A 17545-nucleotide genomic window follows, 5' to 3' on the forward strand; every position below is an offset into this window, starting at 1 on the left:
TAAGTACACTAGTCTTTCTATTTTATCAAAGTTTTTTCCCCAGTTTCTCAATTAATGTCATGTTTGTGTGTGTCTTAAAGTATCTTTACGACTGAAACAGCGAATTCACAAACCTGGCTCCATAATACCTTATTAGGATAGAAACCTAATTACTATAGTTGTAAACATGTGTATGAGTCACAATTCAACAAATCCTAGATATCTATGTGTGACTTGATACCAGTGGAAATAGTTATAAAATAAACATTTAAAAAAAAGTCTAATTAGATCAATTTAACTAGAACACTAGATTATGTTTTAGACCTATGAACTGTAGAGCTTCGACAATTCCTACTTCTAATGTTTAGCCTGTTGAAAAACATTTAAAGTAGTAAGACGTGGATATGTAGTTCCTGAATAAATAGGGATTATGTTCCCGTTTACTCAGTACGACTCCTCCCGAACAAATTAAGCAATAGGATGTTATGTTTGCCACACACTACTTCTGTATCTCCATCTATGTCAGCTAGAAGTTATTGTGAACACTCCAACAGCAAACAAAGACATACACGATTCATTATCAAGGGGTTCTTACAGTTTCTTTTTTTATGTGCAAAGTACCAAAGTTAATTAACACCATAGCAACCCACAAAAATATAAACAAACTACTTTACATTTTTTGTTCCCCCATGGACGGCACATCAGTCTAGGAGAAAAGAAAGTTTTTTGAGTTTGCTACCATTTATGGGTGAAAAGATCCCTTTGGTGCACGCAGATCTTTGCCAGAGTTCACAGATCAAACCAGTCTTCAGGAAAAGAATATTTGTAATGCTGCCACAGAACACAAGAGTTGTGATTAAAGGGAAAGTTCGTTTTTTTACAACCTGGACCTTATTTCTGGCATTTTTTAATGGTCGTATACTCACCCAGGCAAGTTTGGTGTAATTTGGAGTCCTTCGGAAGATATTAGGAGTTTTTTGCGAGCCGTTTCTCCATATAACGGTAGTGAACGGGGCACAGCGAGACACAGACGATGCAGCGTCTAAATAACACATGATTGCCGCGAAATTCGTTCATTTATTTTATGAATCACTAGATCTGCTTCCAGGACCTGTTGTCTACATCCGGGGCTGTGTGTGTAACAAATAAATCAGTTTGTAAACAAGACCTCTGACCTCATGACGTCATCTCTGTGCGCGCACTCTGTCCTCCGTTCAGTGAGCTCTTCAGCCGTATACTCTGGCTCAAAACGGTAAGGACGTCCATCATATTCAAGGTCGTCGTCCACAACCTCAAAATTTGACAAATATTCAGACATGTTTCAAATAACTAACAGTAAACTAACAGTAGCGAACTCCAGCTGTACACAGAGCTGTGTCTGGGATGCGCGCACAGAGATGACATCATGAGCTCAGAGGTCTTGTTTGCAAACTGATTTATTTGTTACACACACAGCCCCGGATGTAGACAACAGGTCCTGGAAGCAGATCTAGTGATTTTCGCGGCAATCATGTGTTACTGTATTTAGACGCTGCATCGTCTGTGTCCCGCTGTGCCCCATTCACTCCCAATTTATGGAGAAGCGGCTCGCAAAAAAATCCCTAATATCTTCCGAAGGACTCCAAATGACACCAAACTTGCCTGGGTGAGTATACGACCTTAAAAAATGCCAGAAATAGGCTGGTTGTAAAAAAACGAACTTTCCCTTTGAGGAACATATTTATCCTCTCTCTGGAGGAGAAATATAAAAGTCTTGATCTCACTGCTGTCACAGTTCTGTGATCGGCTCAGTCTCAAACAAATAAAGGAAGCTCACATCCTTAAAAATCCCACCTAGAAAACCCTCTTGGTCAGGGAAACTGAACTTTGTCAGTGAGGAAGGGTCGTGATCCTCATGCTTTGACTTGCAATGGGGTATGACACCATTGGAGTGGTGGCATGACTCATGGTGATGCTGGGCATAGGCTGCGTCATGGACACCGCTATTGGTGCCACGGATACAGCCACTTGTGCCATAGAAACAGGTGGTGCCAATCCTTGGGCGATGGTCTGTGCGAGGGCAGCTGAGAGTGGGGTAATCTCAGGGTTGAGGTGCGGTGGGGGAGCTGTGGGTGGAGCTGCGTTGGTTGGGGGTGCAGCCGGAGCGCCGGTGGGAGCTACCAGGTCTTGTTGAGTGACGGGTCGAGGCTGCAGCCCTGCACTGCTCAGAGTTGTGTGAGTCTGAGCGATGCTGTGATTGTAGGAGCTCACTGCACCCACAGGGGGCACCAGGTTCTGCTCAGCAGGTGCAGGAGTGGAAGTCAGCGTCATCACCTTGGTCTGGGTCCTGAACTGGGCATTCTGCTCCAGGAGAACCTCATTTGTCGCAATGAGATTGGAAACCTGAAGAACACAAGATATATTTAAAGTGAAAACGGCTTGATGAAATTAAAAAAATAAATAAATAAAAAAAATTAAATCACCTGACCAGAAAAAAAGCATTGTTGATAGACAGTTGAATATAAATGCTCTTATTTTGTCACTTTAAAAAAATGTAATGTGCAGTTTTTTCACAGCTTTATTTTTATTAAATTTTCCCCATAATATAACCCACGGGTTCTTCTTGAGGCGAAAGCCATCTGAAATCAGCCATTCCTTGAAGGTTGTAGAGATCTGAAAGATCTTTGCCCATTTAGTGTCATTCCAGCTCGACAATGAAACCATCTAAAAAAGGAACATTCCTGTGTAATATTAGATTTTGAATTTCTTTGGCTAGATTTTCCCATTAAGGAAATCTCACAAACAAGCTGTCATAACCGTAATTCAGAAATTTCTGTGTGTTGGCTGAATATAAGATAGATTAATTGATTGTAACATTCATTTCTGATGCCGAGGTCGACTAAATTTGAACAGTAACCAAAACATTTTTCTAAAGAAATCATTTTCACTATTTGTCACCCATGATAGGTACGATCTGTGACAGATATACGCCAAGACCATAGCTGCATATCAAATGATAATGCAGAAACTTTCTTTTTTTCCCTTAATACATGCTTTTGTTGCCTCCCCTCACTCTCCGTCTCTGCTCAGATGTCTGCTGGGTAAGGGGTTGGTGGGGGGCTGGACTTGTATGGTTGTGGGTGTATATGTATGTACATGGAAATCTATACATATATGCATACTAATAAGTATGTGCGTATATGTATGCTTTAATGCGTATAGAAATATCTGATACATGGCAAAAATAACTCAGGTATCTGTTAATTTATACTATAATTTATACTATATATATATATATATATATATATATATATATATATATATATATATATATATATATACGCAGGGCTGCACATAATTATTTTGGTCTGGTGCTCAGAGGAGCCCCTGGATATGTGACTTGGGCCTCCAAAAACGCGGTGACCCGTCTCGCCAGATCGATAAAAGAGGGATGCAGGAATAAGTTATAGGCAAAACGATATTTATTCACTTATAAAGATGAATGGCTCAATATGGTCCTTTACAAAGTTAATTTATTTCAATAATTCAACTAGAAAATGGTGTAAAAGTTAATTTATTTCAATAATTCAACTAGAATATGGTGTAAAAGTTAATTTATTTCAATAATTCAACTAGAATATGGTGTAAAAGTTCATTTATTTCAATAATTCAACTAGAATATGGTGTAAAAGTTAATCTATTTCAATAATTCAACTTAAAAGGTGAAACTAATATATTACCTAGTCTTATTACATGCAAAGCAAGATATCTTAAACCTTTATTTGTTATAATTTTGATGATGGAATTGTTTATTGATTTCATAAAATATTCTCTCATTTATTTTTTATTTGGGGTTTTCATAAACTTTGAGCCATAATCAGAGCAGCGTCTTGCAGGTAACTGCTGCACGCAGTGACGGACACTGGCCGATTTATGGTTCTGCGTTGCACCAACGCAGAGCTTACGGGGTAGGATACGCGGGAGCGCGAACGTACGGTGCGCGTCGCCGCGTAACATCATGCAGCCACTTCTCGGCAAACACACGTTTTCTGTTTCTATCCACGGGTAGTGGTTCAGTTTGGCGTCTCTTTGTAGTTGGTGGGGGTGGAACGCCAAAATAATTACTTAATGGCGCTTGCTTCTTGGACATTTTGACGAGACGTGTCGGAGTTTGTTCAGTAAAGCTGAAGCTTACCTCTCTTCCTGCGCAACCCACAGCAGCAACGGACGCGCTGTGATTGGCCAGCCCAGTACCAACTTTGAGTGGAAGTTCTGGGGAAAAGCTCTCCCAATAGATTTTTTAATATTAGTATTCTGGTCTGGCCACAACCAATAATATGAGCCCCAGCTGTTGGTACGCAAAAGCGCTTTGCAGCACAAGATTGACAGCGCACTGTGGATTTTGACGGCGCATGCGCTCTGGCGGCCCACTTATGTGCAGCCCTGTATATACGGGTATACCACAATATATATTTATACTGTGTAAAACTCTTACTATTAATATGTATAACTTCTAAGTACTCCAAGCTTTTTGATATCTTAAACCATAGAAATAATAACGAGGGTCCATCTGAAAACATAATATTGAGTTCAAGGGATAGGAGTTCATACGTTTTGTACTTCTTCCTACTCATTTTTGAACATGTCAAGACTGCTGCTACAAAAACAGTGTCTCTTGCGATCCTGGTTTAAGTATGTTTAAGCATGTCACTTACTTTGTACTGCCATCACGTTCAAAATAAAGATTTTTGAATTGATTGAATTTGAGGAAAGCAACATGTTTACAGTTTTTCACAATTGTTTAAACACATTTCCTGATAGACTACCTCACTTTCTCAAAACCCTAAACACAAATTAAAAAACTCACACACAAATGCAAAATCCTACACTTCTCTTGCAAAAGCACACTCTACCCTCAAAACAGTGTTAACTCTTCACTAAATGGTATTTCCTTCTCAAATGCCAAACACATACATCATTTCAGTAGACATTTCTAAGCACCCACTGAACACTGATGTGCAGAATGGAAGACACTATAGTATGAATGGAAAACACTATATGAATGAATGAATGCCTCAGTAGAATCATGCATTTGTATGTTCAGTGTTACACCTTCAGCTGTTGGATGTAATATATTACCATATAGTATTCTTATGTATAGGTTACTCAAATAAAAAAAAACAACACACAATTCTTTACTGCAACAACAAATAATATTTTACAGTATTTGGACTCAAAATGTGCTGTCTACTGGACATCACAGCAAGCTGCTCACCTCTCTCAATATTGCCACCATCCATTGTTCTCCAAACAAACCAGGAGCTCACCTGTGACCCTTTTATGGCAAATTGCTGATTGCATATCTCACAACAGCCTTTGGAGTTTAGAAATGTGATTGACTGTGTGTTCTGTGTGAACAGCAAGAGAGGGAATTCAGGAAGAGTGTGCAGGATATTGGGAATTGTGTGTAGTGTTGTGAGAAATGTGTGGTATGGAATGGGAATTTGAGTCTAGATCAGTAAAAGGGCTTGGAGTTCAGCAGGATTGGTTCAGCCACCTGAAACATGAGTTTCAGGTTGTGCACATTGTGTCTGATGTTCCAATAAATGTGTTTAAACAATTGTGAAAAACTGTAATTTCAAATTAGTATTAACAAGAAGTATGTGCAAGTATAATCAAAGATGTTGGCCTCGACTGATTAAACACATTTTAAATGTATGAAAAATCTCATCTTGACAGACATTCTTTTAGAAGTTTTTCTGAGCAAAGTAAAAGAATATTCTGGATGGTACGGCCTTTTCAGCCTATAACATGTACATTTTGGTCTTCACACACACTACTCCACTTTACTCTGTTAGATAACAGTTCTCATATCTTATCCATCATAGCACTACGGTCACTTTAGTCTTTCAGTATTCATCTTTTTTATGTAGCTCTAGGCCTGGGCGATAAACCAAAAATTTGCTGTTACCGACATTCACTGCAATGCCAGACGACAATTTTCCAATGTTGGTAATTTTGGTGTTTTGATAAATAAAAAAGATAAGAAACATCTTTGACTGTGTGCTGATAGGCTAGTTTAATTCTGTTTAAAACGGAGTGCGTGTAAACACGTGACTCCACCCATCCAGTCTGAACGAGAAGGGAAACCCAAGAAAATGGCTGATTGTTCAAACGAAGAAGCAGCATAACAGGGCTGTCTAGTGTGAGACTGGCACATTTCAACAAGTTCACACACTCTCACGCCACTTATGACATTTCTTATGCTGAGAAATGAACTTCAGTGCACAGTAACTCCAACAGCCCATTTTACAAACGAGTCACGGCACGCTACAGAGCCTCGAGCTCTCAACTCAGAGCAGCTGTCAGGAGTTACCGACCAATCATCTGAAAATGTCATTTAAAAAGACATTTTTTTAAGGGTTATCGTACATTTATCGTTAGAGGTAAAACTGCCCAATTTATCGTGATATTGATTTGAGGTCATATAGCCCAGCCCTATATAGCTCTAAAATATATATTTAGTCTGTTGTTCTATTGTTACCATGCACCACTATCACTTTATTATTTGGTATCTGCTTATTTACATATAGCTCCGTATATATACACACACACACATAATATTTACGGCACTATAGTTCTGTTTACATCTAGTCACTATTGCAAATGTCTGTTTAGATTTGCATCTTGACACTTTATTCTTTTGTTGACACTTGGTTACATTTTTTGTATAGCTGCACTGTCTGCCGTTTACTGTTCTGTGTGCCCTTGATTTGCAAAAAAAACTGTAAATTATTTTTTTCCATCAGTATATTGAGAAGTTCTTATTCTCACCTGCTTCTTCAGCTCTTCCACCCTCTTCCTCAGCAGGGCATTTTCTTCCTCGAGGAATCTGTATTCTAGAGGGCGAGGCGTCAAGGCCGCTTGAACCCCCAACTCATAATGCCCAGCTCCACTCCCGTCTGCGAGCCGCAGCCCTTCCAACCGCCGCCTCTTCAACTGTAGAGTGGTGTGGTCCATTGACGCCTCCAAGGAACCGGCCTCAAACAACCCGCTCTCAAGCAGAGGGTCGTACACTGAGCAGGGGTTCCTCTCATATCGTCGCTGTCCTGCAGAATTGACAGACAGGCAACCGCTCATCCCACCTCCACCTACTCCCCCAACCCCTGGGATACCTGGATCTCTACAACCCCCCAAACTGGGGCAACCTGTCCCCATCATATTACCACCACTCCCACCCCCCACAAGCCCTTGCATTCCTCCAAAGGCATTTCCTCCCCCGCCTATCCCTCCTCCAGCATTCACCACTCCACTGGCCCCCTGTCCTATTACACCACCCACTCCAGCTCTGGAAGGTTCATATTCATAGTCCTTTTGAACGTGACGAAATTTGCATTTGTTGCCTCTCTGGCACTCTCCCTTGAGGAAGTCTCTGCAGATAGGAACCTCTCCTCGGCTATGGGGCAGATCCATCGGGGACAGACCAAGTCGTGCTGCCACCTTCCCCCTTAGTCTAAGGGGTAACTCTCCTGTTTTCTTGTAGTAGTCCTCATCTTCTTTAGATCCATGGACAAAGCGGCAGTTGGCACGCATACACTCTTTATTCTGATGGTCATGACAAAAGATGAATTCATTCTTTTGCACTCCCAAGTCTGGCACCTCATTAAAGTCCGGGTGTCTGAAGCGGCAACGCTTTCCTCTCTTGCAGACATTGCGTATGAAGTCCCTACAGACGCCGTCCAATGCCAGTCCCGCACCTTGCCCCCCGCCTCCACCGTTCCCACAGCCATTGCTGTTTCCGAGCGCTCCTCCACCACCCATGGCCCCCGATCCAGAGACGATCCCCCCAACGGTTCCCCCTGAAGCTCCTCTGCCGTCTCCTGAGCCCCCTGCCAGACCGGACCCGGGCCCCCCTTCTTCCCCCAGACTAGCAGCACTCCCAACACCACCTGACTGGTAGGAAGTGTCCCGGTCAGGCATAGCGCTCAGCCCGGCTCAAAGAGAAAATAGGACTCATGTGGACTCGGGGAAGGCTCACGTGACCTGGCAAACGTGCACATACACGGGTCAAAAGGTCATGGGTTGCCGTTTACCACTGAGAGCGATGCAATCTCCTGTGCATCAATCTGCAAGACAGAAATATCAGTTAAATTGTGTTGATGCGTTTACAAAACTAGTGATATCAAACATATGCTAATATTTATAAACAATACAATACAAAAGAGCATTCACATACTCTGCCCCTTATACGTGGAACAAACTTCAAAAGGATCTAAAAATAACAGAACTTATTCCACTGAGTGATTTTAAGTCTAGAATGAGTGCACTTGAGACAGCATCTCTGATTTGAACTGAAATGATTTCCATTTTTTGATTAATTTGATTCTAATATTTCATATTACACCTCTGTAAATTTTAATATCTAAAATCTTGTGCTGCCTCTTGGCCAGGACACCCTTGCAAAAGAGATGTTTAATCTCAATGGGTTTCTTTTCCTGGTTAAATAAAGGTTAAATAAAAAAAATAAAAAAGCACAATAAGCACCACTGGGTGGTTACTCGGTGGGATGAACAGAAGATGATGTTTTGATGAAACAATTCAACATGATAACATCAGATCTGCGAGGTTTGTGCGTGTTTATGATTCACGCTGTTGCGACTAAAGCCTGATTTATGGTTCCGCGTACCTTATGGCGTAAGGTACGCGTTGGCGTAACGCGGTACCATAAATCAGCCATAAGATGGTGCAGGGAGCTCGTCGCGGTCGGTTTGCAGCTAAAGGCTAACAAATACGACCAGGCTGAAAGACAACATGATTGCATCATCTTACCAGATCGATAAAGAAGCTGAGTGGCTCATAGTCATAGCTGTGCTGCGGTTACATGGACGTCTACACGTATTAAAAACAACAACAACAGAGTGGACTGGAGCTGTTTATCACCATCACTGCTGCACGTTTCAGCACCAACGAAGAAGAGCGCAGTCTTCCTCTGTACTCAGCGTTGCTGTTTGCTGCCACCTAGTGGCGGAAACATCCACTCATTGTGAGTCTGTTGAACAGCACTGATAACTCCCATGACCCTGTGGTTGATTACTTTCTTAAGTGGTGCCAGGATTCTTTTGTATCTCTTAATGTATCAAAGACAAAGGACATGTGTATTGATTTTCAAAGTTACAAAGGTTAACATTTGTTTTTGTTTGCTGCTGTTCTTTGATGTTTATGTGTATACATATATAGGTGTGTATATGTGTGCGTGTATATGTGTGTATGTATGTATGTATGTATGTATGTATGTATGTATGTATGTATGTATGTATGTATGTATAAATGCGTATATGCGTATATGTATGTATATGTTGTGTATGGGTATGTATATGTTTTTTTTTTATATATTTTGTATATTATTATGTGTATATGGAAGTATGTGTGTATATATATATATATATATATATATATATATATATATATATATATATATATATGAAAGAATATAAAAGGATATGTATGAAGGATATACTGTATATAAACCTTATTGGTCCTCCTTTTCTGTTTTTTCTGGATTAGTTTTGCTATTGTTTGTTGGTATGTAGGACAGGCATTAATATAAGCACTATGCTTCTGCCTGTGCCTTTTCAGTCACTATTTTATTTTGATAATGTTTGTGTTCAATGTTTGTTTGGTGAAGTGACTGAATAAAGAATTTCAATCAAAAAAAAAACAATTTTAGACGTTCTCACCCCTCTCCGGATAGGACAGTGATTAACGGACAAGATGTAGAAATTGTAGAGTCCTATAAGTATCTGGGAACTATAATAGACAATAAGCTGACATTTGCGAGTAACACCAACTTAATTTACAAGAAAGGTCAGCAGCATCTACTGTCTTAGAAAACTGTCCAAATTCCATGTTGATTCATCCTTGATGTCCATGTTTTATCGCTCTTTCATTGAGTCTGTATTAACTTTTTCTTTCATTTGTTGGTTTTCATCACTTAGGGTAAAGCAGAAAACTGTTCTTACCAAGGTGGTTAATGTCTGTAGCAAAATAATTAGCTCTGCTCAGGTGACTCTACAGGACCTGTATAACAAACAGCTGTATAAGCAAAAACTATCCTATCAGACTGTTCCATCCTCTACACCAAGAGTTTCTGTTTCTCCCATCGGGTACATTGCTCAGACTTCCACTTCTCAAAACTAATAATATAAACATTCTTTTGTACCTTCTGCCATCTCCCTTCTCAATTCCATGAGGAAAAGGTAGCTGTTGTGGGACTTGGATTTTTAGATTTTTAGATTTAAAGTAGTTGTCCTTTTTTTATTATGTGTATATGTCTATAATTTGCTGCATAATTGCCCCATTGGGGACAAATAAAGTTATTGATTGATTGATTGATTGATTGACTGCGTGCCTGACAAACTTTTACGTTTAAACAGAAATAAGACGTCCAAGTTACGAATCTGCATTTGTAAAAAAAAAAAAACGTCGTGGGATGAGGCCTTATGCACTCTGGTAGCATTTAAGTGTGATGTTTGTAACAAGGACGGCACAGACGTGAAACCATGCCTCCACTAGCGTCCAGATTAGATTCATGTGAATATGGAAATAAGCCGTTTCACCGCAAAGTAGCAGCTGCTTTTCTCCTAGATTCTCCATTACATTGGAAGCTGTTCGTCCTCCAGAGGCTCGACATGGCAGGTGTTTTCCACTGGACGCGAGCCTGCGTGTTTCTGTGGCTCCTCTCAGCTGGAGTCGCGCCTGCAGACGCTGCACAGACGCCGAGAAGTTACTACGACATCCTCAGTGTTGAGCAAACGGCCACAGGAAGCCAGATCAAAAAGTCTTTTCGCAGACTGGCAGTGAGGTACCATCCTGATAAGAACAAGAGCACCGATGCAGAGGGGCTTTTCCGGGAAATTGTTGAAGGTAAACCATGCTTTGAAATACTTCCACCATTAGGTTTAGTTTAGTTTAGTTTATTGTTTTGCACAGTTTTAAAAAAATATACAGGACATATCAATGATAAACACTATAGGTGCAGGAAGAGGCAAAAAACCCAAGGGGGTTATTTGAAGCCTCCACCGAAGATATTAAAATTTCATGTCAAGATTAACATACAAAAAAACAGAAAGTAAAACTACACAAAAGTGATGGCAAACTAATAATGCAATATATAAATAATAAAGAATAAAGTCAAAAAATAGTGTGTGTGAGTGTGCATGGGATATTGTTTTTACAACTTATATTATATTGACTCCTGAGCAAATAAGACTGTACATGTCACTATGAGTGAAACACAAAAAAAAGAACATGGATACATAAACAACAATAGGCTACATTGGGAAAACAGTTACAAAACAGCAGTCAAGTGGTCCTTGAAACGTCTTTTGTAATATTTCAGAGAGGACGAGCTCTTTGCCAAGTGGGAAAAATCATTCCACAATTTAGTAGCAGTTGCAGGTTGCATGTATTTTATTATAACAAGTCATTGTTTTGAATTTCTCCTGCACCAGCCTACTCGGTGCTCAATGATAAGGAGAAGAGGAAGCTGTATGACCGTATGGGCCACGAAGCTTTCCTAGAAAACGAGGCTGCTGACCCTGAAGAAAACGAGACCAGCTTCTTCTCCAGCTTCTCGGAGTTCCTCGTCGACCTCCGCCACATCCTCTTATCGGGGGAGCCGCACACCCACTGGAGCCTCTTCCAGGATGAAGTTCCCCACGAACACTACACTGCTGGGACGCCCGACAGCTTTTATTTTGAAGACATGGATGAAAACGAGGAGGAGTATCTGTACTAGATGTACTAACTAGAACACCCCTCCCTGTATCAGCATGTCGATTATGCTTTTAATGTATTTTTTTATTGATAATAAAACCTCTGTATTAACTTGGTCTGATTTTACTTATATATAATCAGGGAGACAATTTTTTTTTTTTCCCCCTCTGGTGGTCATTACTAGCAGTTTCTGATTACACTCAATGCGCTGTGTGTGAGTTCCCCCCTCTATGTTCTTAGGGTGTTCTTTCTTTCTTTCTTTCTTTCCCTATTTTGAAGCCTACCAACTTCTAACCAGTCAGATTTGTAGAAAATGCGTATGATTGATTGCTATATAAGCTGATTCACACACAAGAGTTTGACTGAATCCAAAAAGTATATTATTATCTTGTTGGAATATTATTCCAGCCAATAAGTTAGGAAGTTCCATTTGATTTGATTTAATTTTACTTTTGTTTTGCCTACAAAGCCAAATGTTACTTTACTTGAGTCTCTCCTGAAGTGATTTTTGTATTATTTATGCAAGCAAAATTCTACCATAACCTGTATGCAGAATATATATATATATATAGGGAAACAATTCTTTTTTCATCGCTGTAAAACCACAGAACAGTAAAGAAGATATTGATGTGTATAGGTCTTCATAGATCTAGTCTCTTCATTTTGACCTCAAAGTGCACCAGATTGATCCATTTTTACTTAAAATCTACACATTTTTCTACCGGGGGGGCATGACCCCGGACCCCCCTAGGGGTTCTGTGGTCCATGAACTTTGGGGAGGCTGAGCCCCCCCAAAATTCTGATGCTAAAATCGCCCCTGTATAATATATATAGATACTATTCGGGAAAGTGTTTTATTTTCTGCCTCTTTCATGGGAGAGCTTGCAAATTCAGTGGCTGTGGAGGAGAGATAACTGTGGGCCGTTATGACACTTTTCCTGCGTGGGTGTGTCGCGGATCCAGAGTTACTGACTAAACACCATTTACTCGTCCATTTCCCTGCACCAGCACTTAAGCACTGGCACCGCTTTGCTCGGGACGACAGCGCACTTTGACCCAGAGGATTTCCTGTGCCTCCTCAGCAACTTGGAGCTTGGGCGCACTGAAGTCGGCAGACAAAGATCCTCGCAGTTTTTAAGCTCTTTAGAAAAGGAAGACACTTCTGCACAATTCTGATAAATTGATCTCAAGCTTTTGTACAATGATGGTAAGTTAACCTACAATAGTTGTTTTTGGAAAATGTGCGTCATGTGACATGGACTGCGGTTAAGTAACATTTAAGCCTGAATTATGGTTCTGCGTTAAATCGACGCAGAGCCTACGCCGTAGGGTACGCGGCGACGCGCAACGTACGGTGCGCGTCGCCGCGTACCCTACGCCGTAGGCTCTGCGTACTTGGAACCATAAATAAGCCTTAAGTGACATTTTTCCCCCCTCCTTTTTAAATGTAGTTAGCGCGACTGTGCACTGAAACCCAGCGAGCACCGATTTGCACTGATTGTCATGTTTTTGTTTTAAAATGTATTTTTATTTCTTTGTAAACAGGAGGAAGTTAAGAATACGCCTTCTGATCTGAGTGTTCTCGATCATAGCATCAAGGTTACAGAGGTGCTGCAAGACGGGGACATGCTTACCTTCATCATTGTATCTCAAAAGGTGTGAAAACTTGATTTATTTGGTCCTTACTGCAATAATTAACCATCAGATTTAGATTGATTCAACATACACTTCCCCATTTGATTTTTTTTTATTTTTTTTTTACAAATGATAAAACTGTCAGTTGTCTGGAACTGGGGAGTACCATGTGGATCGGACCTATGACGACTTTGATTGGCTACAGCAACACCTGTTCTCTCAGGAAGAAGTGCCCGGGATACAAGGAGTCATAGTGAGCACTTAATTTCTAATGTGTCTAATACATCAACTGTGTGAATGGTTTTCTGACAGTAACATATCGATAAGGTTTTTAATATTTATGACAAACTACATTTGGTATTCTGTATACATCTTGGTTTTGAGTTTGTGCAGGCTGTGTTTTCTTTTTCTGACTGGCTGCTGCAGCTTCAGCAGTGTCAGACTGGCTGTGATCAGGATTAAGTGGAGCTGTATTATTATTTTCTACATGCTTAAAAGGAACATATAGTATTGTGCTTCTCCAAGGCTTCAGTCAAGGTGACTGGATTTTCTTTATCTGTTCTTGAAAAGATCCTGGATGACTGAGACTCTACACCAGTGTTGATATTGTGTTTTTGTAACAGTTACAAAGAAAATATCAAGCCAATATTTTCCCTCACTCCTTAGAAAGAAAACCTGGTACTTTTTTTTCCACATTAAGAGGAACTTTCCCATTTGTGGAGGACATAACTAAATGCACTAAAAATATATATTTTTAAGCATCAATATATATTTTTTCTGCGTAAAACATTTGTTCATATTCCTAATTTTAATCCCATACTAATTTAGCTTTACATAAAATGTCCTGTTTAATAACCTTAGTATATTTATTTCCCCTATATATGTTTATTTCTTTAGCTTTCCATTGTATTCGTTAACAAATAGCAAGGATCAAGATGTGACTACATAACCTCTTAACTTACTGTAAGTTATAATACCAGCCCTCTCTAAGGCCTTAAACAGACACTGATGTAAAGCACCAAAAATGAAAAAATAAACTTGTTAGAAATTAGCAAGGGGACAATACAGACTGAAAATAACATTTAACAAAATAAATAAATTAAAGATATAGGATAACTGGAGTCTGCCTTTGATTATCTTTTGGCGTGAGAAGTGTGCACTAAAGTGTAATTGTACTCTCTTGTTTTGAAGTTCCCTCCTCTGCCTGCCAGGGCGCAGGTGAGCACATCTCCCAAAGTCATGAAGCAGCTCGGTGAGTGCACCATCTCCACACAAAAGGCATAAAAGACTGTTTAAAAGTTGCAACAACCAGCTTAGTTGAATGTGTTCAGAAACAAATTTCTGTTTTGTTGCGTGCAGGTCTCCTTGGTTTAGGAGAGTGGCAGCCGTACTGCAAAGCCTTGGAAATGTTCCTCAAGCAAGTTGCTGCACACCGCATACTCAGCAAAAACAAAGCCGTGGAGATCTTCCTGACTAACGCAGACGTGAGGGCACACTGTTTTCTTTTTCTTTCAAATATTAATTTTTAGACCAGTATAAGAGAGAACTTCCACGTTACAGCAGAGTGTGATGAGATACTTTTTATGAGAAGCATGATAAATGGTTAAACTTTCACCAACATTGTTTCATAGGACAGACTTTCATGTGACTTTTATGATAAACTCGTGAGTGTTTTTGCAGCATTACAGAGTGCAATAAGTCAAACGTTGTAGATTTTGGACAATACTTTTGGTTTGGTATATATATTTTTTCTTCTTATTGTCTGACAGCATCCATACATAACAAAATTGTTTTACAGTGTATCTTTTTGAATCAGTGGATATATAAAAAATTATATTCTTGTATACAGCCTCCAGGTAGACAGAGAGTGAAGAAAAATATTTTCAATCGATTGAGTCAAGCTGTGGAAGGGATGAGAAAAGAAGGCCACAAGGTTTGCACCTGAACCTCACACAGGCAGATTGTACATGACTGATCGTTTGGGGTTTTAAAGTTGGCTTCACTGCGTCTGCAGGATGTGGATGAGTTCTTTCAAACTGAACGGGGTCATAACCTCCTGCTGACGGGATACACCAAGATGGCAGCTGAGGTGAGTTTTCAATTGTTAATTTCTGTATCTTCTTCTTTCCCACCTCTTTCTTCAAGGCGCACACTTTCATTTTATTTTTTTTTCTAATTTGCTTTTCGTTGCAGAAATTCCTGGATGTGGTGCTAACCGAGCAAAGTAAGAAACCTTTTTCTCTCTGATTTGGACACAGTCAAAAGTAAAATGAGCAAAGGTTTAGTATATTTTTGTTCATTCTTATTATAAATATTACCAAATCATGTGTTCTTCAGTTAGATGCTCTGCTTGCAGAAATTGCAGTGGCCTGCGGGCACTTCGCGGCTGCTTTACACCTCTGTGTGGAAGCAGAGGAGGATCCTGAAAAACAGGCCTTCTCAAGGTGAGAAGAAGACGTTGTTCCCAAGCCATTACATTTAATTTACAATCCTGTGTCAAAATGAAGCCAGGACAGGTAAAATATGTGTAAAATGTGTGTATGTAGTTTATATGTATATATATATGTAATGAAAAGAACAAATTGAGATCACTTTCCTCTTTATACAGGGTTTGTGTGAAACTATCAGAAGTCTTTGATTCTATTAAGGTAACAAGTTTTCTCTTTAAAAAAAATAAATAAAAAATGCATAGATATATTCAGTAGTCCATCACTAAAATGGCAAATAATCTGTGTGCAGAAAAGTACGGTGAGTACTGCTGTGAACGACATGAGCACTCTTGGACTGGGGCTGGACCTGGAGTCTCGCTACCAGGAGGCAGAAAAGGTGCGTTTCCCACTTTTAAAGTCACGCTATATATTCAGCTTATGCATCATTCAGACATGTCAGACTGAAGAAACCTTTGGAAAAAGTTGTTTGTGTGTCATTTATGTGTTACATTCAATGAAGGAAATGCTGTTCAGGAGAACCTGTAAACTGGTGGAGTTGGAGAATGCCGGGAAAAATGCAGAGAAGGCCAAACCTGTGCGGAAGACTGCTGTGAGTATTTACTTCAGTGCATGACAGGAACACGTCACCAGAGCAGATGCACAGCGGCCACGTGGCCAGCAGGGCTCACTAGCGTTCCACTCCTGTACTTCAAGACAGAGTACAAAGAAAGAACAACAATAGACGGGACACACAATCTGTTTATTTACTCTGATAAAGTCCATGATGCTCTTTATATTCTTCAGATGGAAGAGGTGAAGAAAGCAGCAGAGTCCGAGTATCAGCACATTTGTGGCGTTGCTAAACAAGAGGTAAAACATCCAATACACCACTGGATTCCTCCATTTTCACACGGCTGCCCACATTTTGTTGTCTGCTACCTTGGTTATGTTGTGTACGTTAACACTGATCTAATGTGTTTATTACAGATTGCCCAGTTCAAACAGTCACGTGTGGAAATGTTGCAGGAGGCTCTTGTCCAGTGGTGTGAAACACAACTTCTTACGGCCAAAGAAGGCGTAGACGTGTTTAACCAGCATCTGCAAGCTTTTAAACAGATGGCCTAGTCACCTCCAAAGTATCTAGTCTGATGCTTTATTTGATTCAGTTAAACTGAATGTAAATAAATAAGCATAAACAAAAGAGAAAGGGAGCCCTTCCTGGGAATAAAATACATTCAATCTAAAACCAGGGCAGAAATGATTGTTTTGAGATTTTACAGTAGCTATGAGCTTTTGCTTCTGCTGAGGAAAGCCGTTGTGCGTGCGTGTGTGGGTGACTGTACCGTATGTTTGTTTTTTTTTTTTTACTACACTGCTACAATGTGCTGAGGTTGTCTTGTGCTGCTTCTTTATCGTCACTACATCATCTGGGGTCACACAAAATAAAGTATGATGAATTGATTCCCAAAGTACCTGCTTGCCTTTGTGTGTGTTTCTCACTCCTGGTTCATTAATCAGTTGTTTCGACTTCTCCTGCAAGGACGCGGCAGCAAGGACACTCTCTGTGGGCGTTTTTGAAACCATTCCACCTTTGTCAGTGTCTGCATACGATCTCTCCCACTTTCCCTCGCTTTCCAATATTATTATTATGAAATCCTTAAGAAGATGTGGCACGAAGCTTAGGCGATATTTGCTGAAATATTTCTGCTCAGACTTTCAATGTCACCCTCCGTTTTCCGTGGACTGTA

At 40.1% G+C, this 17545-nt stretch overlaps 3 protein-coding genes across 3 annotated transcripts; 2 read left to right on the plus strand and 1 right to left on the minus strand.

Annotated features, from left to right (window-relative positions):
- Positions 1-1667: 1667 nt before the first annotated feature.
- Positions 1668-8921, minus strand: zc3h10 (zinc finger CCCH-type containing 10). The gene is made up of 3 exons (XM_061728593.1): positions 8788-8921; positions 6793-8084; positions 1668-2361 (listed from the first exon to the last, which is right to left on the minus strand). Exons 2-3 carry the CDS (start codon positions 7936-7938, stop codon positions 1849-1851), a joined length of 1659 nt encoding a protein of 552 aa, XP_061584577.1. The 5' UTR covers positions 7939-8084; positions 8788-8921; the 3' UTR covers positions 1668-1848.
- Positions 8922-10626: 1705 nt separating this feature from the next.
- LOC133449442 (dnaJ homolog subfamily B member 9-like) lies at positions 10627-11844 on the plus strand. Its single transcript, XM_061728594.1, has 2 exons — positions 10627-10881; positions 11469-11844. Exons 1-2 carry the CDS (start codon positions 10647-10649, stop codon positions 11753-11755), a joined length of 522 nt encoding a protein of 173 aa, XP_061584578.1. The 5' UTR covers positions 10627-10646; the 3' UTR covers positions 11756-11844.
- Positions 11845-12732: 888 nt separating this feature from the next.
- Positions 12733-17269, plus strand: si:dkey-28n18.9 (sorting nexin-6). The gene is made up of 14 exons (XM_061728595.1): positions 12733-12940; positions 13279-13389; positions 13514-13621; positions 14560-14620; positions 14728-14852; positions 15218-15301; positions 15383-15457; positions 15562-15592; positions 15725-15812; positions 15977-16016; positions 16108-16194; positions 16318-16407; positions 16602-16667; positions 16785-17269. The coding sequence occupies exons 1-14, from the start codon at positions 12935-12937 to the stop codon at positions 16920-16922; spliced, it is 1110 nt and encodes a 369-aa protein (XP_061584579.1). The 5' UTR covers positions 12733-12934; the 3' UTR covers positions 16923-17269.
- Positions 17270-17545: the final 276 nt, after the last annotated feature.

The sequence above is a fragment of the Cololabis saira genome, chromosome 8, assembly GCF_033807715.1.
Source record: "Cololabis saira isolate AMF1-May2022 chromosome 8, fColSai1.1, whole genome shotgun sequence".
In the NCBI taxonomy this organism is placed as follows: domain Eukaryota; kingdom Metazoa; phylum Chordata; class Actinopteri; order Beloniformes; family Belonidae; genus Cololabis; species Cololabis saira.

Bases quoted from the DNA above. Each gene is read 5' to 3' on its own strand.
- LOC133449442 (XM_061728594.1), top strand. From the start codon at position 10,647: ATGGCAGGTGTTTTCCACTGGACGCGAGCCTGCGTGTTTCTGTGGCTC. The intron at 10,882-11,468 runs GTAAACCATGCT...CTCCTGCACCAG, and splicing joins TTTCCGGGAAATTGTTGAAG to CCTACTCGGTGCTCAATGAT.
- zc3h10 (XM_061728593.1), bottom strand. From the start codon at position 7,938: ATGCCTGACCGGGACACTTCCTACCAGTCAGGTGGTGTTGGGAGTGCT. The intron at 2,362-6,792 runs GTGAGAATAAGA...TGTGTTCTTCAG, and splicing joins TGGAAGAGCTGAAGAAGCAG to GTTTCCAATCTCATTGCGAC.
- si:dkey-28n18.9 (XM_061728595.1), top strand. The intron at 15,593-15,724 runs GTAAGAAACCTT...CTCTGCTTGCAG, and splicing joins TGTGGTGCTAACCGAGCAAA to AAATTGCAGTGGCCTGCGGG. The intron at 15,813-15,976 runs GTGAGAAGAAGA...CTCTTTATACAG, and splicing joins GAAAAACAGGCCTTCTCAAG to GGTTTGTGTGAAACTATCAG.